Genomic DNA, 25,731 nt, shown 5'->3' with positions numbered 1-25,731 from the left:
ATAACACTCAATCATGATGCTTCAATTCCTGTTCGGTGGCAGGGGTGGATACCAGGGGCTCCTGTTTGAAGGGAGACCTTTGTTCCTATCGAGGACTCATATCCAACACCTCTGGAAAGCGAACCGAGCATGCACTTTATTTATGTTTTGTGCAACTCGTCACAGATTTCCAAGGGCCGTTTCTTTTCCAAACTCTCACTTGATGGGAGCCACCAATTCCGCCGTCGTGGTGCCAGTTCAGCCACCCCCCCACATTGATCAAAACTACTGCGTAGTAGTTCCTTGTGATGTTGTGAGTCGACGACGAGGTTCTGCCACAGAGTACGTACGCTATGTACGTCAGTCTGTTAATCTAGTGCAACTAGGATTTGTGAGCAAATTCGAACAGGCAGAGTCAGCGCACTGCAAGCTGCATGCGAGCTACTCTGTGGATGTCGAGAATCTCCCTGCACACGGCTGTTGCCGCTGATCGGAACAGTTCCGATTCGCACCGGTGCAGGTTGGCGGATCAATCGTAAGGTTTATGCGTGGAAGAAAGCCGAGGCGCGGCCAGTCAAAAGGGGCAACCTAGCAAGACTTGAGCATCTCGTGCGTGTGAGCGCATGCGACTTGTGGGGGACGACGAGCCGAGATCCTTCGATCCCGATACTGGTTGCCCTCTGCTCCAGTATCTGCTCCAGTGCGTATGCACTATGATATTTTGGCCCCCGCCCAGCTTATCCCTGTGCCCTAAGCTCCATGCCCATGTTCAGGAGTCGCGCAGTGCAATACCTAGCGGCGGGCCGGACAGTCAGTCCTACCCTAGCCGCAAAGCTATTTGGTTGCCAGCTTCTCCTGACCGGGGAGCCTCTTTGAGAGGACTCGAACGCAATCGTCGTCTCGTTGACACGGAGTCTGGGTCGTTGTGTTGGGAGGGACAAATCATGACGGATCAAGGCCCAGATCTATTTTGGTGATTAAGCTCCAGCCATCCGAGGGGCAGATCCTAGTCCACGCCTCCTCTGCCCGCCCGCCAGCTTGCATTTAACTAGCAGGTTCCTACTGCCCGCTCGGCGAGTCGGCAGCAGGACAACCGGAAGGCCGGCCACGGGACTCTAAAGTTCGGTACTCGGAAGATATGTGGGATGCCGTCAATTTCCCTGCTCACTGGGGACTGACTGAAATAGAGACATACCTGGAGGCTCCCCTTGGAGATGGCATACGCAGACGTCACAGGGTCGACTGAGGCTGGCCCCCTTGGAGATCCCAGCAAAGAGTGAATCCAAGCCTCAAGGGCAATCGCAGTGGCGGAGACCGGCATCCAAGCGAGAGACGGCCGGGACGTAGGCTCGGAGACGAGGCGTTGCAATCTTGCCATTGGCCTCTGGCTTCCCTGTCCCATATGTGGATGTGGACAGAGCATGCGGATGCGAGTGTGGGTGGCGGATCAGCCATTCATTTGCCGCGTCTGCACTGCAGTGCCCGCAGGCCCATCAGTCTCCGTCCGATGTTGGTCAACTTGTCTCCTACGCATGTACGTGTACGTACAGTACTACGTAGTAGTACGCGGGTGTCGGAACGGAAGTATTCTGGCGTCGTTGCTTTCTACCCCTGCCCCCTGTGTCCTGTGTCCCAGGAGAGGGGTCCGTCGGCATGGCATGGCATGGGACGATAAGACGTGATGACACAGGACAAGGCGCTAGTCTTACCCCAGTCGACGACGCAAGCCTCCCAAAGACTCGAAGCCACTCCTGGGACTCGGCAGTCGTTGGCTCGAATGCTGATGGGCGGAGGAGGTAACAAGAAATCCTGCGGGAGTGGACCCGACTTGCGCTTTCGTGCGAGGCTTCAATTGTGCATACGCCCCAACATCTACTAGGCCGGGGCTAAACACCGTGGTCAGCGCTGACTATGATGATCAGCTGGAACAAGAAATGTCGCCCATGACGACTTTGACGAGCACCAACAGCCGTGTTGGCCTTGTCGCGCTGCGGGCTGACAGAACCGGCGAAGCATCCCAGGCCCGCATGCGCCACATCTCCGGGGGGATATTAGTACTACGTACACACACACGCACGCACATACACGCGGAAAGACGGAGGTCGAGGTGAAGGAGCCCGCGCGTTGCAGAGCACCCAGAACCAGAACACCAAGCGGGACGTGCTGGATGCTCTTGCAGACCGCCATCGAGAGGCTCATCCGCCTGACACCGAGTGGTGCTTCGCATATGCAAAAAATCACCGCTGAAGCCCGAGATGCCCGGATTGTCGCTCAACTCCGACGTCAACGGACGGAAGCCCCCGACGCGGCTTTCCAATCGGTCCGCAACGTTCAAATTCTGCCCAAGCTCGCCGTGTGGATTGGTCAATCCCGTCATAGATCAAGCTGATCCGACGCTCTCAACGGGATAAGACTCATCAAGGGCACCTATTTGTACAGCCAGATCCCCCGACGAGACACAGTTTCATTCCGAGTTTCAAGTGAAACTTCCCGGGCTCGAAGACTCGGCCACCATTCAACAAGTATACGGACGCGCAAAGTACAATCCTTGTCCGCCAAACTACCGCAGCCGGCATCATGTGCAAATCAACTCTCCACGGCTTCATCGCCGCCCTCCCCAAGGTTGAGCAGCACCTCCACATCGAGGGTACGCTCGAGCCGGAGCTCCTTTTTAGCCTCGCCGAGAAGAATGGCATCGCCCTGCCCGACGACCCCGTCTACGCCTCCCCTCAGACGCTCCGCGAGCGCTACCAGAACTTCACATGCCTCGATGACTTCCTACACTACTACTATCTCGGGATGAGCGTGCTCATTACCGAGGCCGACTACGAGACGCTCGCATGGGCCTACTTTGAAAAGGCCGCAAGGGACAAGGTCCTCCACGCCGAGGTCTTCTTCGACCCGCAGGCGCACACAGCACGCGGTATCAGCTACGACACCGTCGTCGCGGGGCTCGGTGCGGGCAAGAAGCGCGCGGAGGCGGAGCTCGGCATCACCGTTGAGTTCATCGTCTGCATCCTGCGCCACCTGCCGGTCCCCGAGTCTGACGCTCTCGTCGACACGGTGCTGGACCGCGGTCATCTCACCGACGGCACGCTGGTGGGCTTCGGCATGGTCTCGAGCGAGAAGCCATTCCCGCCAGAGCTGTTCAAGGACATCTACGCCCGTGTCGCCCGCACGGGGACACATCTGACGACGCACGCCGGCGAGGAGGCACCGGCGTCCTTTATCACGTCGTCGCTGGAGAACCTGGGCGTCTCGCGCATCGACCACGGCCTCGCCGCCGCCCAAGACCCGGCGCTGATGGCCTCGCTGGCCGCCAACCGCACGCTCCTGACCCTGTGCCCGTGGTCCAACGTTGCGCTGCGCAACATCGACCGCCTCGAGGACGCCCCCATCCGAGCCTTCCTCGACGCCGGCGTGCGCTTCAGCATCAACAGCGACGACCCGGCCTACTTCGGAGCCTACGTCGGGGAGGTGTACTGCCGCGTGCAGGAGACGTTTGGTCTGTCCGTCGCCGACTGGGACTGGATCGTTCGGGGAGCTGTCGAGGAGAGCTGGTGCTCTGCGGAGCGCAAGGCAGAGATCATCACGGAGCTGGACAAAGTGGTCGCAGAGTTTCAGGGGCAAACCGCCATTGAGGCATGATGGAATCCAAAGAAAACGCGCTACTGTACATGGGCTTGCTTGAGTGCTGATGGGAGCGAGGAAATTGTTACGGTTGGTGGAGATACCCAAATTGATATGGAAAGAGGCATGGTCATAAGCGTAGATAGCATAACCCGTCATGATCTGTAGTGTAGAACCGATAGCCCCTTTAAGCCCTTGGGCCAAAACCAGTCTGCTTGTAATCTCTCACCTTGCCATCCATACCCGCCGTGCCCGCGTGCTATTTGTCAAACAGGAAAAACATCATAATAAGCCAAGTAACACACCATCTCAATGCCTCTCCCTTAGCATCGCACAGCACATATGCCATGAAATGATCATTCGCACTTAACCCTCCGTGGTATCCATAGCCGCCTCCTTGATCTTGTCCTTCGCAGCCTGCACTCGCTCCTCGCGCCACTTATCAATCTTTTCCTTAAGCTCCGTCTGAGGGATGGCATCGTTGATAGACATGGGCTGTCGGGTGAAAGGATCCTTAGGGTCACTGAGAAGGTGCTGCACGATGGTGGAGCGGTCCACGATGTGTCTGCTAGGCAGGAGCACAGGGTCTTTCATGAGATCGCCCATGATGGGGTCTTCGAATTCCGCGGGGATCTCGCCCAAGTCCAGCTCCGCTTGATCGAGCAGGAGCTTTGCGTCAACAAACTTGACCTTGAGTTTGTCCCAGCGGGCAATATCCGCTACATCCTTCTGATGCTTTGACGTGAGGATTCGGGACACACGGTCCAGGACCTCTGGCTTGTAGGAGCGACCGTCGGCAGCCACCGCTTCAATGAAAACGGCAGAGCTACCGAGGTTGAGATAGATGTCGATAATGTCCGAGATGAGTTGGATAGGTCGGAAGTGGTACTTGTCCTTATTCGCGACACCAAGCTCGGCGCCAGCCTTCACTCCTGCTAGGGTCTCGAGGTTGTAGTTTAACATGCTCGCCAGACGCGAGACGATTTCGGGCATGGTGAAAGCCTCGCCCATGGCCTCGGTGAAGAGCTTCATCATCTCGAGCGTCTCATTGGCGAGCTGCATGAACGACGTGGCCTGGTTCGCGAGGGTCTGATGCTCTTCTTCCTTCTTCTGGCGGTCTTCGGCTGGAAGTGCTGGGTTCTCAAGCTCCCTCTCAAGAGCCCGAATCTTGGGGAATTTGGTGAGTGCCTCGTCCAGGACGTAGGTGGCATCGTTCAGCAGCATGTTCACAAACTGAACAAAGAACTGCTTGTTGACCCTGACTCTTATTAGCTGACCATGTCATAACTATGTCAAAATCAAATCTCACCTGCTCTCCTGAGTCAACTGTCTCTTGTAATGGTCATTGACCCAAACACACTTGATGACCTGGAAGATCTCATATCGGATGTTGAACTTGTCATAGAACGCTGAGTCGGCACCAGTCGACTCGCACTCGATGTAGAACTTCATCAGGGCGTGCAGAAGGTGCTCATTAGCGAACTTGGATGAGATAAGCTGATCGCCAAGAACTCCTCGCTTGAGATGCATAAAGGGCCAGGTCGCTGAAAAGAGTAGCGATACTAATGACGACTTGAGATAGGGGTTCTTGATGTACTCAGAGGATCGGAGGAAGGTAATGCATAGCGCAATCATCTCATCACCCACAGCGCTGGGGAGAATGTTGGCAAGGAATCTATAGCCCTGTCAGCAACATGGATTTGATACAAATCCCATCAAACCGACCTGAAGATGAACTTGAAGTTGTCCACAATATTCTGCAGAGCATACTCGGGTAGGCAGGAGAATGTGTCCAACTTCTCATTGGGCAAAGGGAGCCTTGGCAGGTTAGCAATGGTACGGGTTATCCCAAAGGATAACATACTTGACTTCTTTCGACTCGAGGCCTGGCTTGTACTTGGATCGAGTCGCAAGGCGAAGCAGCCAAACGGCAACATATCGCATGAACCGCAAAGAGGTGCTCTGCATTCGCTCATCTAGGAGGACGCCCTCAATGGCATACTTCATTCCAATAGTCTTCTCCAGGACGCTGGTGTGACGCTTCAGTGTTTCCTCCAAGAGCCGTAGCTGGTGTGGGACGTTGGCAACCTTGGGACGCTCGGCCTCCATAGCCTTGAGGTGCTTCTCCAAGTACTTAATGTCTCGGTCCAAGTTCTTCAACTGAGAATTACATGCTTCGCTTCCATAATGATGAGCAGCGAGTGTCAAGAAGAAGGCCTCCGAGATGAAATTTGGCTCGCCGGGAAGTGTCTTGGCGTAGTACTCGTCTGAGTATGCCTGGTCAGCATTCAGCTTTGTCTCATCCTTGAGATCAACTCGTGGATTTTTGCGGAAATAATCATCGTCGATCTTGTCAATCTTGCTAAAGTCGCTATCCATGAAAGGTTCGCAGAATCGATCGAGGATTGTCGTCACGTTCACCATGAAACCGTTGGAGGCTACTTCTCTGGGGTCGACCTGAAGAGCTCTGCGCTTGTGGTTCATGTTCACGATGTAGGCAAACCAGTCCAGCGTGCGACTTCGCGTGTCGGGGCCGGCCCGGATGAATGCATTGGCAATTGCGAAGAGGTCATCCTGATGAGTTCGAATTACCATGCGCAAGGAATCCTGCGCATTGCGAATTCTGGCCTTGTCCAGCGTCCGGGGGCCAGGGAAGTAGCTCTTGATGACTTCGGATTGTAAAGGTGAGATGCGGAAGAAGGGACCGAGAATCGTATGTTTCTCAATCCCGGCGGCAGATTGTGCCATCTTGAAGCAAGGATGTTTTGCCAGATTGACGATTAGAGGAGGGAACCTCGTGTAAGTCATGAGGGCCTACATGGATGTGTCAGATCGGGTCCATGATAAGGTGGGGCAAGAGAAGTGTACCTGAAGGTATGGTTTGTAATCCTCGTCCATAGACATAGACCCCAACTTGGCGCTGATTTGAACCATTGCATTGCTGAATATCCCAGGGAACGCTTCATCCTCGTCGAAACGCTTAATAGCTTCTCGGATGAAGTCAAAGCATAGGCCATCGTCGTTCTGTACACCCTTGAGCAGAAATGGCATGAGAGTGTCATGCTTCGGGTTGGGCTCGCGGCTATACAATGATTAGGGAAACTCCAGTTATTTGGTCATTATACTCACCCGTATAAGTCTGGCATTGTGAGGGCGAAGAGACAGCTGCTCATGCACAATCGCTTCGCCTCCTCGTGCACCTCGTATCTAAATCCCTCCGTCAACTTGGTGGCTGTGCCTGTCTTGACGGCGCGTTTCCAGCAGGGCAGGAGGTACTGCATGAGAGGCTTATTTTGAGGCCAAGCATTGAGAGCTTCCATGATGGCCTGGTCCAGCGTGTTCACGGACAGCTTCAATGACTCCCCTGAGTCGTTGAGCTCCTCGTTCAGGTTAGGAAGGAATACCAGCCTATGGCTATGGTTATCTGTCATGTTATGGGGGTCCACTGAGATGCGGAAGATATGGGACAGGATTCGGTTGGCATAGTCTGTGTCGGACTCGGGCTGGGCGTTGTTCGCACGCTGTGGTGGTCGGTCCGCTGAAACGGCATCGTCAATCTCCGAAGCCAGCCTCTTACGAGGAGAACGAGAGCTACCTGTTGAGCTGGACGGCTCTGATTTGTTATTTTCCTTCACACCCAACTTGGCGAAGGGGTTCGGACTCGAGCCGGCGGCCGGGGTGATGTTGATCTTGGGCCGCGACGGCTCCGCGGCAGGAGAGGTCTGTGGCTTCGGCGTGGAGGTGCGGGAAGGGTTCGAGGACTCGGGTTCGGATGTCTTGTTCTCTTCGGACTTGGAGGAAGCAGGCGTCGAGGTTCCGAGCTTGGCCAGACGTCGAGCGCGGATCTGGGGCCGACATGGTTAGCATGCGTGAATGGCTGCGTTCGCGCATCGAGGCCAACTTGCCTGCTCCATCTTCTCCTTGTCTGGGGCATCGCCTCCGGTCCACGAGGGCTGGTCGTTAGGATCCATGGTGGCGTATCTCCAAACCAAGCCGGTAGAAAGACGCAGGTGAGAAAGAACGAGATGGCGGAAGAAGTGCGCGCGGGAAGTGCAAGAGGGGGGGATGGATTCGCAAGGCTGACGTCGGGTGTGGGAGGGTTTGGGGAGCCTGAGCCTCACGGGTCGAGCTCCAGAAGGTGGTGGTAGTGGGGGATCCCTGAGGCTGGGGCGCTGGGGCGGCGTGGGGCGGTGAGGCTGCTATGGTTTAGCGGCTGAACCCTGTCGTGGCGCTGCCGCCTGGAGCTGTGGGTGCACACCTTGGGGAGCTTCGGGGGGAAGATACCAGGTGCTTCAGCGAGTTAGGGGATCAGAATCTGCCTTGGGAGTCACAAAGGTGCTATCGACGAAGCTATCAAGCTTTTGCGGTTGATTCTTTCAAAGGATACCGGAGAAATTATTCGGGGTAGGGATAGACGGCATTGCACCCTGGCAAACTCCGCAGCAAAGTTTCCCTCACGGTGCTAAAGTCCGCCACGCAAAGTGACGAGTCCGCAGACACCGCGGTTTCTAATCCCAGCCAACAACCGCGAAAGACGTCGACTCTACATCAGTCATGTTTCGCCACGCTCCGGATTCTCGGGAACAGAATCAACTGGAAAGATAGTATGAATGCCAATGTCCTAATCGTGGCGAATTTACACCTTGCGAGTCCTCCGGTCTGGATTGGGCAATATGTCACGTTTTCGTCGAAGAGCTCATAGATGCGCAGACCACGCGAAGCATAAAATCACATTCTCTAGATATCACCAATATCGCTGTATCTGTTCCCCAGGCCTATATATTGTAAGGGTATTCCGTGGACCAACCAAGCGCCAATAAATTCCAGAACCCCTCCCCAACGCAAAACAAAGAAACAAGAAGCATCCACGTCACAGACGTGGCAGGTCGGTCTCCTGGCTAGTCGACCGACGACGCTCGGGAAGCATATGGCCCCCATCCCCGGGTCCATCCCGGCGGATCGTTGATGAGCCCGAGTTGTTGGCGGCTCTAATGCGGCCCTCCTCGCGGCTTCGGTTGAGCAGCCAGTTGACATGCATCCGGATCATGTTGATATTGTTTCGTAACTCGGTAACCTCCTCGCGGATCGGCATGACTTGGTTCATCGTCCACATACTCTGCCGTGCCTCCAAGTGTGTCAGATTCTGGTGAACTTCTTCGAAGCCGGCATCCAGGTCCTGCATGGTGCGACTGTCGCCCCCAGCGGGATCACCTCCTCCACGACGGCTGACAGACGCAGTGACCTCATTAATCCTTCGGTTCGTTTCGTCTTGACGGGTGTTGAGTTGTTGTATTTGCTGCCCAAGGTCGCTATACGACTGGATGAGCTCCCGTTGAGATCGAATAATGACGCCAGAGGGCGTGTCGGGATGAAAAGCACAAATCACAGTATGAGAGCCCATCAGCCCGCGTAGCGAACGACTTGGGCAGCCAAACTCCTGGTAAGGACATGCTATTACGATTCCATCACACTCCGACTCTTGGTGAGAGCCCATTTGACGTCGTCGGACCAGCCGCCAGCATGCCTCACACCGGGTTTTGGTCATGAGGCATGAGAGCATATGGAAATCACGGTCGGGTGCCTCAATTCCAGCTTGACAGTAGGAGCACTTAATCTCGACATGAGGACAAGTGTCGTCTGTTGGCTTGGATCGTAAAGTTTTGTCGCAGTTTGTACCAGGGCAGGTAAAGTCTTTGAACCGGCAATCATTCGTTGCGTGTAGCTCGACCACCTCGCGTCGCAGCTCCTCCTTACATCCTCTCCCGTGATATGGGCACTTGACCATAAGATTGTTCAACTGGGTGCGCACGAGTCGAGCGGCACTAAAGCAGTTTGGCCATAATAGAGGGTCCCTGTCGATGGGGCAAGCCGTTCCGGAAGGGCTTGAGTAGATGCTCTGGCGCAAACAGCGGTAACAGAAGGTGTGGTCGCATGGCGTCGTGACAGGGTCGACAAGGGGGTCGTGGCAGATCGGGCAAAGAAGATTGACATCGGGATCTTTGACGTATGTCAAGGAGTACATGTCAAAGATGCAGTCGCCGCCATAACGTTTGGGGATGTCGAGCGAGGAAGGGTGGGGTGGCAGCAAAGGCCCCGAACGTCGTTCCGCGTTGGCATTGGGAATAGCAGACCCAGCGGGCTGTGGCATTTGCAAACTCGCTCCTCCACCGGGATTGAATGTTCTTCGAAATTGGGCCACCTGATAGACGTCATCAGGCGACGAAGGGCGAACCAGGCTGGTAACGAGGTCGGGGGTCGGGGACACGCGACCGAGATTGCGACGAGCAAGCCGCCGGGCAGCTGCCGGGCTCAAACGAATTCCATTATCACTCGACTCAGATCCCGACGTTTCCAGCACAGGGGAGATTTCGGCAGCGGCGGTAGCGGCGGTGGTGGAGGTCGGTGAAGATGGCTGGTGCTCGGGTGGGGGGTTGACGTCGTCGGTCGGCTCGTCTGTGGGCATGACGGTTCTATTCGGCGGGTTCAATCATCAAACAGGAGGCGAGGTGTTATGAGAACCAGGCGGGGCGATTCCTGGGGCCGTATAGTTGAGGCATGTAACAGACGAGGTCGTTGGCGAGGATACGGAAGGGGGCGAGTGGTGATGATAGCGGTCGAGACAGAACCATTGCCGAGGAGGCGACATGATGGATTAGTTAACGGATAAGATAGCCAATGGTGGGGTAGACAAAATAAGCGGCGCAATGCGTTCATGCTCGTTCTCGTCTCCTCGGCCGAACGGTTCCGACCGGCCGGTTAAAAGGTCAACCGGATGAAATTATGAGTGGAGATGGGTCTTGTTCCTCTCTTCCAGGTACGCACTTCAACTCTCTCAGCCCTACGAAGGAGGCGGCGTTCTGGCGATGCTTCAGGTTGCTCAGTGCTAAATGCCATATGCATCAGGGCTCTTGGTTGGCTGCAGTGTGCCACCCACTCACACTCCCTCCACATCCACGGTCTTGCGCATTCAACCCAGCCCTCTGACATGAACCATGTGCACACCCCATGTCATGTTAAACTGCTGCCGTCTCCATCCTCCCACATGGATGGCACACGGCCGTTCTACAGGCCTCTTGCGGCTCTCCGCCCGCTGTCGGAAGCCGTGTTTGAGTGCCTCGCTGCCTACCTGCCTAACTGCCTGATGCCGGAACTTGACCTCTGCGTCTTTCAAGCTCAGAGCAAGCAGCAGCAGCAATGCCTCAATCTGCTGACGTGGCGAAAGCTGAACCCGACATTCATTGGCGTCGTCTGCAGGTGCAACAGCAGTCAGGCGATTACCGCATGTCCTTCTTGAGGCCCCTACAACTCCATTCAGTGAAACACGGGGCCTCACGACTTCTGTTGGTTGCAAATACTCCGTGGCGTCTGTGTCCTACACTAGAGTCGCATCTCGCATTCACGCTTCCACAGAGGTAACCACTCGCTGTTCGTCATTTTTGAGGCTCCCCCATCGCTGCTTTTATTAGCCACGGTTGCCTATTGACAACTCAGGCAACCGCAGCCCATTTCGTGACATCTCGGCCACAAGAGCCGCATCCGCATCCGCATCCGCATCGGGTGCCGCCGTCCTTCGTGTCATTCCGGAATAGCGTCAGCACGAAGAGTCATTCCACCTCGCGGACTGCTCGGGTTCACAGAGATACGCAATTCGGATCCAGTTTCCCACATTCAGCTGGTGGTGGTCACATGGGCCAGACGCCGCCTGTGTTATGTGTTGGGATGAGTCCTTTAAGTCTGATTCATCCATCACCAGATCTCACAGCCTTATTTCGAGCCGCATGCGCCCCGTCCCTGTAAAAGCGGCGCCTCCAATCAGTCGCTTCTATGGCACATCCCCTGTAAAACTCGTCCTCGTACGGAAAGCTGCATGATGGTCACCGGGCCGAGACCCAGAAGCTGAATGGAAAGACCAGCCCAGTTGCGCTTCTATTATATAGTCATCTTACATCCCCAGCCTCGTCCTATGAACTGCCCTCCCAACTCCATCACTTCCAAGCTTCAACATCATGGAACATCCCCAGATCCCCCCTCCCCAGCCAAAGCCTAAGCCACCTCTCAGCCCTCAGGCTTTGGTCTCCAAATTCTGGTCTCGATACCATGCCAAAGCCCCCGGAAAGGTCACTTCCATCTTTCCTCGTAGCCTATACGAACCTCTCCTTCCCAACTTCGATACATCACAATCCAGGACTCGAAATGCTGCTCATGGCTATGAACAGGCCCGCTCCGAGTGTCGTGCCCGGGTTCAGGCTGTTGTTGCCGAGTGTGAGCGTACCAACTCAAAGTTTAGCGACCCTGATTTCGACATCGAGACCGATTTCTCAATCAGAACCGATAACTGCTTACACGGCCTGGTAAGAGAATGGGAAAGTGGCTGTAATGATGAGAGCGATCGAAGCAGCAAAATCCGAGCATGGCAGGTCAAGCTGTCTCTCGACACTTTGAAAGACAGTGGCGTCTTAGGAAATGACAAGCTCGAGATTGACGTTGGCAACTTGCGCAAGTACCTTGGCCAGGATGATAGTTGCTACAGCATGGCCCCAACGAGACCCGGGTCTGTCCATCGCTTGTCATGGGTCTTTGAGAGCCCGCAATTCACCGTAGACGGCTTCTCAAGCACTGATATTAAGCAGGGGGGCAGCGGCGACTGTTGGTGGTTAGCCGCCTTGGCGACCATTGCCCACCGGAAGGACTTGATGAACAAGATCTGCGTGGAGAGAGACGAAGAATGTGGCGTTTACGGCTTCGTCTTCCATCGAGACGGAGAGTGGATTTCGACTGTGGTGGATGACAACATGTACCTCAAAGAAAAGGACTTCGGTCAGGACTCGGATGTCTACGACTCCACGGGTAAGAAGGCCCGGCTGTACAAGAAACAGAAGCAGAATGGTTCCGAGGCTCTCTTCTTTGCCAAATGCGACGACGCCAATGAGACCTGGCTCCCGCTGCTTGAAAAAGCTGTATGCTATTCCTTTCCAACGATTTTGCACTTATTTATTTTTCTGTCCTTAAGCTAACGACCAATGCAGTTTGCCAAGGTTCATGGCGACTACGGAGCCCTTGATGGCGGATGGGCTGGTACTGCGGTCGAAGATCTTACCGGTGGCGTCACCACCGTCGTTGCCGGAAACAGAGTCCTTCGTAAGGAGCGTCTTTGGCGCGAAATGGTAGGATCTGGTAGTGAGGACGGAGAGTTTGTCTTTGGCCTCTCAGCCACAGGTCCTGGAGCAGACTCGCGGAACGGGCTTGTTCTTCGACATGCATATTCTATTCTCAAGGCCACAGAAGTGGAAAACGAGGAAGGAATCAAGTTTCGTTTGGTCAAAATCAGGTATGTACTCGTGTTCTAATCTCCGGCAAGTTACGGTTTTGCATGATCCAGTATATCATTTGGGAACTTTTGCTGACTCTGTTGGCAGGAATCCTTGGGGCCAACGATCCGAAAGTGGCACTGGGGAATGGCATGGGCCCTGGTCAGACGGCTCCCGAGAATGGACCCCGTACATGATCCAGAAGCTTCGCCACGAATTTGGAGATGACGGTATCTTCTGGATGTCATACGACGATGTTCTTGTACACTTTAAGTGGCTGTATAGAACTCGTCTCTTTGACCAGCGGTGGACCGTGGTTCAGCAATGGACCAGTATCAGAGTGTCATGGTTAACAGGATATCTCAAAAAGAGATTCATCATTGAGGTCAAGGAAGAGGGCATGGTAGTGATTGTTTTGTCGCAGGTATGTTGCCCTACACCGCAAGCATTTCCAAATTCTCACAAGGCTCCAGCTCGACGACCGGTACTTCCGTGATCTCAAGGGTCAATACGAGTTTACCCTTCAGTTTCTCCTCAGACGGGTGGACTCCGCCACACCAATCTGCCAAATTAGGTCTGCCCACACCTGGGACCGACGTTCCATTAACTGCGAGATGAACCTGGAGCCAGGGACATATGAGGTTGTCCCCAATCTCACTGCTGAACGGGATGAGGATCGTCCCACAGTGGAAAAGATCGTCAAGGCTGGTGCGGATAATAACCCTCAGAAGCTACGCCAGGTTGGTCTACAGTATGACCTTGCCCATGCAAAAGGCGGAGTATTGGATGAGGATGAGGAGCTACAGAAGAAACGCGCCGAAGAAAAGAAAAAGCGGCGCAATCAGAAAAAGAAGATGCAGGGTGGGAACCAGGTCGAGCAGGCGATGATGCGGATGGAAGAGTTTATGCTACACATGCGGAAAGAGTTGATCAAAGGCTCCAATGGGGACAATGAAAGCAAGGGCAAGGAAGAAATAACCAGCGACAAGAATGTCACCGATGAGAAGGATCCCAAGGAGGATGACAAGTCCTCCAAGTCTCCACCAGGCCTGTTACTTGACGATTCGTTTAAGACAGCAGCCGAGGCTCAACCCAAGGGAGACATGACTCCCAAGCCGAAGCTCGACTCGGAATCATCAACCCGCGAGTCCACCAACAAGAACGAAGAGGACAAGAAGGAAGAGCAGGACCCACCAAGTCACACCTCGCAGGCTCCTGTAACACAGCCAAATAACAGTGCACTTGAGAAAGATGCGCCAAACCCGGTTGTGCAGGATGACCCCTTGACTCCACCAGTGGTCAAGGAAGAAGGCTCATCTGAGTCTAGCTCAGATCCAGACTCTGATTCCGACTCCGATTCCGATTCTGACGATGCCTCAGACATTTCCTCCTTCCCTGGAGACGGGCCGGTGTCTCCGGGGCCGAAGAAGAAGAAGCCATGGAATGCAGTGTGTGTTGTCGGCCTGCGAGTCTACGCACAGCACGCAAACGTCAAGGTTCGACTTGAAGAGCAGAGCTCCAAAGATGCGGATTCGAACCTCGTCACAACAGAGGGAAACCCCGTTGGTCCAACCTCTTGAATCATGAGACGCAGAGCCACGACGGGATGATGTTTGAGCGTTATGGTCATAGGAGGAAATTAATGTTCTAGGATGTGCCATACGGCCGGTATGCCGATTTTCTGGTGTTGTAACGATGAGGCATTACGAGACATGAATTTCTCAGGATGTGTATGATCCGGTATCTAACGCAGCTCTCTTCTCACCTTGTCATTTTTTAACATACTACTCCTTTATTACTAGGCCCCAATACAGATTGCTTTATTTGATCAAGTTCGGTCGGCATTCTAGTTTCTGGTTTCATCCGCCTCTGCTCCGGCCGACCCATTTCATAATTACTTGGCAGGGCGCATCTTGACGACTCGCGCAACCCCCACATAGCGTTCGACGTATATTGTTGCTGGACCACAAGTCCAGTTTACCCTGGCCACACAGACGCACCTCGTGAGAGCGCCTTGACAATCCTCAGCAGACTCAGAGGACGCCAAACCTCTCAGAGCAGTACCTCGGCTCTCTTCCCGGGGTTAAAGCGGCGTTTGATCAATAAAGGTATTGCAAAAAGAAAGTAGACTCCATTCCCAGGCGCCCACGCGCCAACCCGGGCCTTCGGGAGGAGTCGTAGTTTCAGCCCGCCCGTTTCACCATGCTCCATGCCCCACACCCACGCCGGTTGCTCGCGCTGACACGAGCAACACCCCGGGCAAGATGGGCTGAGAAAAGGAAATGGATGTTTCGGCGATGCGAGGTTCGTCCCGTCGGAGAATTTGTGGTGGGGGAAACTTTGATAACCGGGCAGACTAGGCTGTGCGATTGATTATTTTGGGGTGTCAAGGAGTCAGGATGGTCTAAGGAACTGGCGCTGGCTGGAGGCTTGCCTCTTTAGGAAGATCTTGCGGGATCGAATGGCGAGTGTTTTCTATGACGATGTGGTTCTTGGCAGCTGAAAGAATGTTGAGAGAGCTTCGAGCATATAAGAGTCTCGTCAAGGCAGTCGTCTATAGTTTTATCAAGCCATCACAGCATCTCTCCTTCACTCTCTCTTTCAACACTCAGTAGCCGCAAGCCAGCTTCTTTCCATTCGTTCACCAACTCATTCATTCAACAACCCATTCATTCACCATGCCTTCCATCTCTCGCACCATCCTCATCGCCCTTCTGCCCTTTGTCACGGCCGGTCCCGTGATCCGGCAGTTCAACTGGGGTAGCATTGGCACCGGCACCGGCACCAGCTCCAGCTCCAGCAGCGGCTTCGGAAGCTCGACGCAGAACGGCCTCTCGGGCGACTGCAAGGCCGTGACTGTCATCTTCGCCCGCGGCACCACCGAGACCGGCAACGTCGGTACCGCCACCGGCCCGCCCTTCTTCGAGGCCCTCGCGTCGAAGCTGGGCGATGGCAAGCTGGCCGTTCAGGGCGTTGAATACGCCGCCGATGTGGCCGGCATCATGCAGGGTGGCGACACGGCTGGCTCCGCTAAGATGTAAGTGGGAGCAGAAACAAATCCGCACAATCAGCCAAGGATCGACCCAGGGTTCACGATTGCTAACTGTTTCAAACAGGGCCAGCCTTGTCCAGCAGGCCATGACCAAGTGCCCCAGCACCCATGTCGTCGTTTCTGGCTACTCCCAGGGCGCCATGCTCGTCCACAACGCCGCCAAGTCGCTTTCCTCCGACGTGACGGGCAAGATCGCCGCGGCTGTTACCTTTGGCGATCCCTGTACGTTCTCCTCCCCTTGTTTTCTACAATTGGCCCCAGGATGCGGAACCAACGACTAACACGCTCGCTCTGTAGACCAGAAGCAGGCCGTCACCGGTGTGAGCGCCAACCGCTTCAAGGTTTTCTGCCACGCCGGCGATGCCGTTTGCTCCGGCACTGGTGTCATCACCGCGGCTCACTTGACTTACAGCCAGGATGCTGATGCTGCGGCTGCGTTTGTTGTCAGTGCTATTGGAAAATAGGGGGATTTTATCAGAGGGACGCTAGACTAGTCCGCCGTTTTCACCACATGTACTTATTGTTCAGCTAGAAGCTTTGTATAATTACACTACAGAAAAGGAGTAAAATGTAAAAAATGTGACGGCTCCGGATCGATCTTGGTATTAAGGACCTAAGCTTCTGACTGGATTACCATAATTTACTTGCCACAGTGGAATTGGAAGTGCATTGTTTGCTCTAGGCTCAGAAACAGATGTTTCATACCAATTGTGAATAAAATGCTGCTAGTCCTTATCGCCTTCTTTGAGGATAGGGCAGCTAAGCGCTAAGCTTTAGAGGGGTCCGGCAGTACGACCGCGAAAGGTTATGGCAGCAAGTTCTTAAGGAGCAGTCCATAGGTAACGAATTCATTCAAGAAGATCAGGCCTCGAGAATGACATGTCATGGCCTTATATGTTGCGTTGCATCTAGAATGGAGGGCAGTCGTGTTTCAAGCTGTGGGTATGGTGCAAACGGATAAAGGTCCTCCCAGGGATCAAAAGGCGTGTTCGACATGTTTACTGTGATTGGAGTCTTGCGGTTCAATGTAATGACAGAATCTACACCATTGGAAACATGCATGATTTAAACATAATTCCCATCTCTTAACTCAACTCAGTCACCTTCAAGTTGCGATGCATCCTACCCTAGACCAAGATGTAAGCTCAGCGGGGAATGATGGGGTTTATTAGTGTCGCGGGGTGTATCACGAGGGCATGTAAATTTAGGCACCCCACGTGCCAGACTTATCTTGGCTAAGGGGAGCGGCCTGCAACGCTGCGGCGCAAGAAATACCGAGACACTGTTACTGCAACGTAGTATGTCATGTACGCAGCCTGCAGCACAGCAAGTGTCGATCATGCACTTGGTCTTCATGCACTTGGTCTTCATGCACTTGGTCTCCCGATCCACCGGCGCCATTGTTGTCAGCAGGCGGCTTCTAGAACGTTTTCCCACCACTCATTGTGTGCCGCTGGGTGCTGAAGAGTGCTGAAGAGTGCTGGTGAGTCCCGCTGTCCACTGCTTTTAGCGTACCCCCACTACCTGTGTCTGATGCCCTTCAGCGCATAGGTACCTAGACGTCATCCCTTCCCCTCCAAGCGGAGGCCGAAGCTTTCGCCCAATGGCCGCGCCCCCGCGTGCAACTTACACTTTCACATGTCAGCACGAGACAAAGTGCGCAGGCGACACGACATGTCACGAGTCATCAGCTCGGCTTCTGAGGCGCCGAAAAGCATCCGCACGTCTTCAGTGTCAATGGCACATGTTCTCGCAATGCGCTACTTCTCCCGGTTCTTTGTCTTCTCCCAGGCTTGTCAGGCTTGCCAGGCTTGTCTTGACCAACCGTGTGTCTTGTTGGTGTCAGCCCACCGCGAAACCGAGCCCTTCCACCAGTTGCCAGCTCATTGATCGCCTGCCCAGATCCCCAGCCCAGATCCCCATTCGTCTTCACCAACTTCTCGAGTTCCGCAGTATCCGCCGAGGCATTGCGCCTTGCCCGCCCCGTTGGCTCGTTGCGTGGCCTTTGTGGGATGCCCATGTGAATGCGACTGACAATTGCACCCGGAGCATAGGGCACAATGCATCTTGGCCCCCCGGGACACCTCTCTATCCCTCATCCTCCTTGCCGAAACATCTACATTTAGGCAAAGCTTCAAATTGCTTAGCTTTGCCCTCAATATGATAGACCACGTCCTCGGGCGGCCCTCGGCCAAGTCGCGACGCCTGCAGGTGCTTGCTGTTCTCACCTTCTGGTCCTTCTACCTCGTCAAGTAAGCTTCCCCGGACGTCCCCTTCCACTTCCCCGTGGGGTAAACTGGAGATGGAAGAATCGCCTAACACTCACGCAGGGGTGACCGACATGGCCCTCCCGGCGCCCAGATGCTCTCGAGGCTCTCGACCAAGCGCTTGACGGCATGGCAGACGGTTGCCATCACAATGCTCTACCTCTACGCTGCACGCAATTTCAGCGCCCTCGTCGGACTTGCGAGCCCCGAGCCCATGGCCAATATGTACGATGCCACATACTACCGTGCAACATGGGTCTTGACTGCGCTGGACGCGGGATTCTGGACCGCCATGAAGATCAAATCCAAATGGCTCCGCGACCTGGCGAGCATGGTCTTCTCTCTCTTCTACCTCGTCGCGGCCGAGAAAGCCGATGAAAAGGTCCGCAAAGTTAGAGGCATGCTTACCGTGGACCACCTCCGTGTAGCATGGAACAAGGGTACCTCGCCGTATCTGAGTTTCTTTCAAGGACTCATGCGTCCACGGTTCATGCGATGGCCACCCAGGCAACTGCGAATCCCCAGGCCAGCAGACAGCGATTACAAGGAGCCTGTGCTGGCCTGGCTCTACTTCGACGGGCCGCTGGCGGACCTCGAGCGACATGACAGATTGATTCTAGACATCCCAGGCGGTGGCTTTGTCGCTATGGACCCGCGGTGCAATGATGACAAGTTGTTCGCCTGGGCTGCCAAGTCTGGCCTGCCAATCCTCAGCCTGGACTACAAAAAAGCACCAGAGTTTCCATATCCTTATGCCCTCAACGAGTGTTATGACGTCTACTCGACGATTATCAACACCAAAGGAAGATGTTTGGGTATGCCTGGAACGGAGACTCCAAGGGTGATTATCACGGGAGATAGTGCTGGCGGGAACTTGGCCGTTGCCGCCACGCTGATGATCCTCGAGACAAGCAACGCCCAGTTTCGTCGATCTACTAGAAGCAATCTACCCGCCCCCGATGGGCTTGTTTGCTTCTATCCTGCCTTGGACATGAATATTGGCAACTGGATGACGGACGAACAAATGTCCCTGATTCAAGATCGCAAGATGAGGAAGACGAACAGGCCTATTGTGAGGCGCAAGAGTATGCAGTATAATGCTCTAGTCGGAACACCTCATCACTCAGAAGACGAGGATGACACAACGCCTCCACTGCAGCCAAAACAGAACGGCACGAAGCCGCAAGACAATCCGATGGCTTCAAACCACAGCCCAAGCAGCCCAAATCCGGAAGTAGCTGATAGTGGCCCTAAGACGGTTAAACGCCCGAAGGAGAACGGAATATCCAATGTCAAAGAGACATCCCCCCAGGTAGAGCCTATGAGGACACGGCTGGCGACGTCATCAATGATTTCGTACTTCAACGACAGAGTACTGACGCCAGAGATGATGCGGGCCATGATCATCTTGTACATTGGTGCACATAACCGGCCGGACTTTAGCCAAGACTATCTTCTTTGCCCTGTGCTGGCGCCGGAGGCCCTATTGGTCAACTTCCCCAAGACCTATTTCTTGACTGGAGAACGAGACCCATTGGTAGATGACACGGTCATATTTGCAGCCAGGCTGCGGAGGGCCAAGGAGGCAGCGTTCCTACAGGAAAGATCGACGAGGAGTCAGTATACGAATGGCAAGGAGCCGGAATTCAACGAGCGAGATGTAGCTGAAGTGATGCTCATCCCTGGAACATCGCATGGCTTCATGCAGTTCCCAGCAGTCTACCCACCGGCTTGGAAGCATTTCGACCGAAGCGTAGGCTGGTTTGAACAACTCTTCGACCACGTGGATGCTGTGCGCTTGCGCGACATCCGGGCAAGGACTGCTGCGATGTATGGCTATGAGGGACGTCAGGCCCGAACTGAGTCGAGCGGAGACGAGGACAAGCCACTGGAGATTAGCATGACCAAGCTGAACCGAGGAAGAAGCTCGACTCAATCGCAGGTACCAGATATAAAAGATCAAGATAGCGATAGTGGTAGCAATACCGCGACACCAACAGGACCGAGAAACGGCGCTAAGAACTGGAAGACAGGGAGGAAGAGCAAGAGGCAGAAGGGCTTGGGACTTGGCAAAAGCAAAAACATGAACAAGAGTCTGATCAAGCTCAACAGCTCCGACGACCTGCTGGGCAGGCGAATGCAAGGCCTCGCGAGTGGGTTGACGGGGCTGGGCGACGACGACTGAGGTGATGGACGATGTGACTGACGAGGCGGCAGGCTGACGACACGTGGGTTGGTTGCAAGATTTGGTCATTTCGGAAACGAAAGCTTGAACGGGCTGGTGTTTTGGCCGCTTGATTGAGGCCCCTTCGGTCTCGTATACCCTAGGGGATGATTTCAGATCTCGGAGACAATGTTGCGGCCGCGGCCATCTTGCGACAGAAAGTGAGATGTTACCAGAGCGCATAGCCTGATGCCGGATGACGTCTGTGGAGGCAATGGGAGAGTAACACATTGGGATTGGAGGCGTGGGAAATGGGGCAAAGCGGGACGGGGCGAAGTGGGCAAGCGGGCCTCCCGATCGCGATGTGCAGGACAGGAGGGTATCCATTGTGTACAACACAGGGCTTCGGATATAATTATGACGATTTATTGAATACATGGAGGTACTTAGAGGCCAGCATCAGCACTGGGGCATGGCCGACAGGGCGCGTACTATAGTAAGGGGGCGAGGAAGCGGTGGATGAGTCGGGGACGGGTGATGATGAAAGTGGTGTGTATGATGCATAGCTTCTAGAATAATTCGACCCGACTCGCTCATGAAACACGACGGAATCAGAAAATCAGAAACCAAGGGTCCCTGCGCCCCAAAATAGACTGGGCATGTACAGAAGGGATACAGAAGCCCAGATCAAAAGACAGGCAAAAGAAACAGGGCAGAAAACATCCGACTTTGATAATCCCGGTGGCGGGGATTGGTTCGCGGACTTACAGATCCGAATGAGTGCGGCGCGGCATGACGGGGAACGGAAGCGGGCTGGACATGGCAGGTCAATGCTGTCGAGGAGGACGAATCAAGCACAACGAATCAAGCAGACCGAATAAACGGCATGGAACTAACGACCAGACCAGACCCGGAATCGCCGTTATGATCCTGTTCCGTGTTCCGTGTTGCAGGGCAGGCAAGACAAACCGCTAAGGCGATGGAGGCAGGACAATGTCGAAATTGCCTCTGCTGATGAAGATTACATGTTACATGTTACATGTCCCGTCGAGCGATTTTCCATGGAGCCCAGCCCCTTTCTCCTTTCCAGCCTAGGGTGCGAGGCTTGCGCACGTAGGGATTTCCCTGGGATTTTTCTCGGTGAAGACCAAAGGCAATGCCAGGTAAGACGGCCGCCACGTACCGATGAATGAAAGGAAATCCTGGAGGGCCCCGGAGTTGACCTGCAGGCACGCGAAAGGGGGGGGCCAAATAGTGTGGATATGATGGGCTTGCGTCAGAGCAGGGACAGGGAAGAGCCCAAGAGCCCAAGTCTCGGTGAGGGCCAGGCCATGATGGACGCTCGGGTCTGTGTCGTCGAGGCCAGCAAGAAGTGGCCAGCAAGAAGTGAGGTGGACGAGAATAGACGCAGCGGTGGAGGACCATCTGGAGCGAGCCCACGGCTATTGTCTCCTCGGCTCACGGGTGAATACATGGCGAACGGCACAGCAACTATTTTGCCCTCCCGTTCTCCATAAACACGCCGGGGTCCACGAACCACGAACCGCGGGCAAGACAGCTAACTTACGGATGGCATTGACGGGAATTGATTCACAATTCCTGTTCGCTTGGTCGACAACTCGGAAGGGAGGCATTGAATCCCAAATATCCCTACGAGCAGAATGTTGAATACTACGCAGGTTACGACTGGGGGCCTTTCTTCGGCGCAACAACACATTACACACGTAGCAAACGCTGGCACGTTCCCCAACGCCATTGACCAAGAGGACCCCCCAAACAACCAACCCCCAAGGGAACGAAACGAGCGCAAGGACGCGGCGAACCGGGGCACGAAGAAAAGAACAAAAGTAAAACAAAGGTCGGGCAAGGTCAAGGAGGACGAAAAAAAAAAAGGGACGAGGCAGACAGACCGCCGACGAGACCAGACGAGACCGAGACGAGGCGTCGCCGTCTGACGGACACGCCACTCGGAGGCGCGGCCGGTCAGGTTATTCGGGACAAAAGCACCTCACGGAGAAACCGGGAACCGGGGAAGTTGGGGCTTGGCTTCCGCCCTTCCAATCGCTGTCGGTCTTTGGGCTGGGGGGGCCTTCTTGTCGGTTTGGTCTCTTTGCGCCTTGTGCGACGGGTAATTAATTGTATGGCGCGCATCGCCTAATCGTTCTTTGCAGGCGGGAAAGCAGCCCGCCCAACACAAGCAAAATGCATGCTAAAGTGACTGGTGGAATTTGACATTCATGCGACGTGTTTATGTTTCGTGTGTATTGCTATGCCGTGCTACGCTATTATGCGACTCCTGCGCTGTCTGTACCTGTTGATGTACTTGTTGATGTGGATGTTGATGTTTACACCGCTCGTCGCTGGCCGGTGTTATGAGGTGCGGGTAATATCGCAAAGACCCCAGGAGAAAGGGCCGTTAATGCGACTCACCCGGCCGAGGATGGAAATAGGATGATCTCGGAAACGCCAGGACAAAAAAAAAAGAGAAGGGCAACGAAAGTGAGAGGGAGTTCGTTTCGTCCTCCTCGGTAAACCAAACCATGTCGGCGCCCAGGCCACGGCGAGACCACTTTCATACCGAGGTGAGCCAAACCAGCCAAATCAGCCCAACGCCCCCAGACGCCCTCCCCCCTCCCCCCTAGCAGGTCAAGGTGAGGTACCCAGGCCGGTACTACGGAGAGACTCGCTGCAGGACAGGGCTCTGTCCCTCGTTGTCGGGATCGCAGACCGACCAAGCCACAGAGGTCTCCGTTGATGCACCGTCTCAGACATGTGCAAAGATACCCATGGCCGATCTTCCGAGACTGATCCTCTGTCCGCTTCGCGAGTGGCCCAGCCGCTGGTTACGTTACTCTAAGCATCCCTTTTCCCGTCAACATCAACATCAACATCAACAGTGACAGTGACAGTGACATGTACCCAAAAAAAAAAAAACCCTCCCAAAAAACACACCCCTGTTGGTGTCTTCTGCCTCTTCGGCACAAACGCGGTACGTATCCCCGTTCCCAACGGCAACGGCCCTTGTCTCGTCCTCCGTTCTGTGGGACCCGCACTGGCCGCGCCGGCCGGCAGCCTCCGTGATTGGCCCGCTGGTACCCCGGAGGAGCCAAAAAAGCCGCCCACAATTACGGCCACAGAGCACGGAATCGTTTTGCGAGACGCCTTCGAAGATTGCTCATTGCTGTCGTGTCCTGGAATCCTGGAACTAATGACAAACCATTGCGAGTGGAGTGGTGCCGCCACGTCCGCTCGCCGCCAGAAGCGAGGGAAAAGAAAAATCAGGAGTGTCGAGAAATGGCCTTGTCCCGCGTGCTTTTGCGTGGCTTGCGCCCGCCGATGCGTCATGATGCAATGTTGTCCTAATTCCCGAAGGCAACCACCTGCAGTTGTCTGATGCCCCAGGAAACAGAGCCAGAGGGTGCCCGGGGGTGTGGAGTGGAGAGATGACCAGGGGGGTACGGGCTTCTAGTTCTTCTACATGTACGTGTGTCGGGGAATCCAGGGGGAGGGAACCCCAAAAGGGTCCCGCGGGTGCGATGCAGCAGCCCGTCCCAGAGCCTTGGGATAAGGTGAGGAAAAGCGGAAAGCAGGTCGAGCAAGGGGGGCAGGCATCCTGGAGGGGATGGGGATGGCTGATTACGACGAAAGTGGTGATGATGGCGGTGGTGGCACAGGTTTGGGAGGCGATGCCCGCGGGATGGAAGGGCAAAGAAGACTAGGCAAGACGATACGAAGACGAGGCAATGCTGAAATGCGTGATGATGTTGCGTTGGATGAGGTGAGACGAGACAGCACAAGACTCGACGGGGTGAGAACAAGAGGCGTACGAAAAAAGGACCCTGATGGGATTAGGGATAAGAGAATGGGGAATAGGGAATAGGGAAAGAGGGAATAGGGAATAGGGAATAGGGATACACCCGCACAGGGAGTTCCAGATTCCCCGACTGGACAGGCTGATCAGGGTTTTCTTTGGCCACAGAGTCAAGTTTCCCAACTTCCCCAGTCGACTATGGGCCATGGGCCAAAGATCGAATGGTCAAATGGGAATCGATGCCCAAATGCCAGAAACCGGGCCCCTTGTTCCCGATCTGCCCCAACGCCACAGGCCTTCAGGGCTGAGGTGACGACAAGGCAGGTGCTTGCATGCATCAGGATCGGGGCATGAAGAAGGTCGCAGTTAGTGAGTTACGGCAACGGGATCCATCATCCCCGTGTGGGTTTTCTGGAATTCTGGATTGGGGACGGATGTGGATTGTGGATTGAGCATGTGGATGTGCATCATCGGATGCTCGGGCAGGGCGCGCCTGAGCGGGTGATGGGCGGTGGCTGACCTGGTCGTGTCCCCCCGGTCCGGAAATCAGAGACCGGAAGCGCGTGGTTTTCTGGGGGGTGAGAAGTTGAAGGGCCCGGTATCAAGAGGCCGAGCGAGTGCGAAATGGCGGAGAGGCGATGAGACAGGATGGAACGGGATGGGGATGGGATGGGATGGGATGGGATGGCTCAGGCCTCACTCAGGTGGTTGACGAGAGTGAGCCGACGAAAGCTCGGGGCGAGGCCCTTTCTCCATTTCGAAAGGGGGGGCGTGTAATGGCGTGTCGGTGGAGTTTCTTGGTCTGTGGTTGGGTTGGGCTGGCATTTCGTTTCCGTATGTGTGTGTGTGTGAGTGAGTTTATTGGGCTTGGCCGAGCTGAGCTGAGAGCAGAAGGAGGAGCAGGCAGAATTAACTCTCTCTTCTTTCTGAGGCAGCCCGTGGGGTTGTGGTAGGCAAACCACTCATTCCAAGAGCGGACCATGTGTAATTCCCTCCAAATGAATTACGGCATCATCATTCAGCGGCAGAGTGCATGCCTATACACCAAGGGTAGCGTAAATCCCAAGTACCGGCCGGTAGTACGGTGTACGTAAGGGGGGACCAAGCAGCAGTGCTTCGTACAGAGGAACGTCGTTCAGCAGAGTTGAACACTGGCGTGTCTGGCATCGATTAGCGCCGGGGAGGGGCGGCGACGGCGGCGCAGTTGGGATGGATTCGAGGGCTGGAAGCGTCTCGCCGGTTTGGCGTTAGTTACAGGGCCCCCGTTGCGGCCAGAAGAAGCCCAAGTAGCGGGCGAGGACGAGCACGGGCAGGCAATGGCTCCAGGGACAGGTCGGGCGGTGGTTGTCGGGACAAGCAGGAGAGGAGAGGGCGTAATAATAGCCCGAGCGTTTGATGTTGGATGGGATGTCGAAATCATGTAGTTGCGAGGTACCCGGGGGGGTTGGTGAGGAGGAGTGGATAGGTAGTGAGCTGGGGGTGTGTAGTGGGCTGGCTGTAGTAGTGAGCTGTAACAGTGG

The 25,731-nt window shown here is 55.0% G+C and overlaps 6 protein-coding genes across 6 annotated transcripts; 4 read left to right on the top strand and 2 right to left on the bottom strand.

Annotated features, from left to right (window-relative positions):
- Positions 1-2,556: 2,556 nt before the first annotated feature.
- On the top strand, positions 2,557-3,627 carry BGZ61DRAFT_492737 (uncharacterized protein; the record flags this gene model as incomplete). Its single annotated transcript, XM_046250575.1, has 1 exon — positions 2,557-3,627. One exon carries the CDS (start codon positions 2,557-2,559, stop codon positions 3,625-3,627), a length of 1,071 nt encoding a protein of 356 aa, XP_046105864.1.
- A 133-nt stretch (positions 3,628-3,760) lies between these two features.
- Positions 3,761-10,263, bottom strand: BGZ61DRAFT_505150 (ubiquitin elongating factor core-domain-containing protein). The gene is made up of 8 exons (XM_046251824.1): positions 8,521-10,263; positions 8,342-8,346; positions 6,739-7,454; positions 6,478-6,691; positions 5,474-6,423; positions 5,335-5,427; positions 4,919-5,284; positions 3,761-4,867 (listed from the first exon to the last, which is right to left on the bottom strand). Exons 1-8 carry the CDS (start codon positions 10,070-10,072, stop codon positions 3,976-3,978), a joined length of 4,788 nt encoding a protein of 1,595 aa, XP_046105863.1. The 5' UTR covers positions 10,073-10,263; the 3' UTR covers positions 3,761-3,975.
- A 964-nt stretch (positions 10,264-11,227) lies between these two features.
- On the top strand, positions 11,228-14,747 carry BGZ61DRAFT_417289 (uncharacterized protein). The gene is made up of 4 exons (XM_046243404.1): positions 11,228-12,566; positions 12,636-12,937; positions 13,026-13,341; positions 13,391-14,747. The coding sequence occupies exons 1-4, from the start codon at positions 11,616-11,618 to the stop codon at positions 14,495-14,497; spliced, it is 2,676 nt and encodes an 891-aa protein (XP_046105862.1). The 5' UTR covers positions 11,228-11,615; the 3' UTR covers positions 14,498-14,747.
- An 848-nt stretch (positions 14,748-15,595) lies between these two features.
- Positions 15,596-16,500, top strand: BGZ61DRAFT_574035 (cutinase-domain-containing protein; the record flags this gene model as incomplete). Its single annotated transcript, XM_046256147.1, has 3 exons — positions 15,596-15,954; positions 16,034-16,191; positions 16,267-16,500. The coding sequence occupies 3 exons, from the start codon at positions 15,596-15,598 to the stop codon at positions 16,431-16,433; spliced, it is 684 nt and encodes a 227-aa protein (XP_046105861.1). The 3' UTR covers positions 16,434-16,500.
- A 1,629-nt stretch (positions 16,501-18,129) lies between these two features.
- On the top strand, positions 18,130-20,421 carry BGZ61DRAFT_530855 (Alpha/Beta hydrolase protein; the record flags this gene model as incomplete). Its single annotated transcript, XM_046253622.1, has 2 exons — positions 18,130-18,221; positions 18,300-20,421. 2 exons carry the CDS (start codon positions 18,130-18,132, stop codon positions 20,419-20,421), a joined length of 2,214 nt encoding a protein of 737 aa, XP_046105860.1.
- A 2,675-nt stretch (positions 20,422-23,096) lies between these two features.
- BGZ61DRAFT_207736 (uncharacterized protein) lies at positions 23,097-23,930 on the bottom strand. The gene has a single exon (XM_046237979.1). The coding sequence runs from the start codon at positions 23,743-23,745 to the stop codon at positions 23,254-23,256; it is 492 nt and encodes a 163-aa protein (XP_046105859.1). The 5' UTR covers positions 23,746-23,930; the 3' UTR covers positions 23,097-23,253.
- Positions 23,931-25,731: the final 1,801 nt, after the last annotated feature.

This window comes from Ilyonectria robusta (assembly GCF_021365365.1).
Source record: "Ilyonectria robusta strain PMI_751 chromosome Unknown BGZ61scaffold_7, whole genome shotgun sequence".
NCBI lineage: Eukaryota > Fungi > Ascomycota > Sordariomycetes > Hypocreales > Nectriaceae > Ilyonectria > Ilyonectria robusta.
The sequence above is the reverse complement of the archived record's forward strand: the minus strand, read 5'-3'. Positions and strand labels throughout refer to the sequence as shown.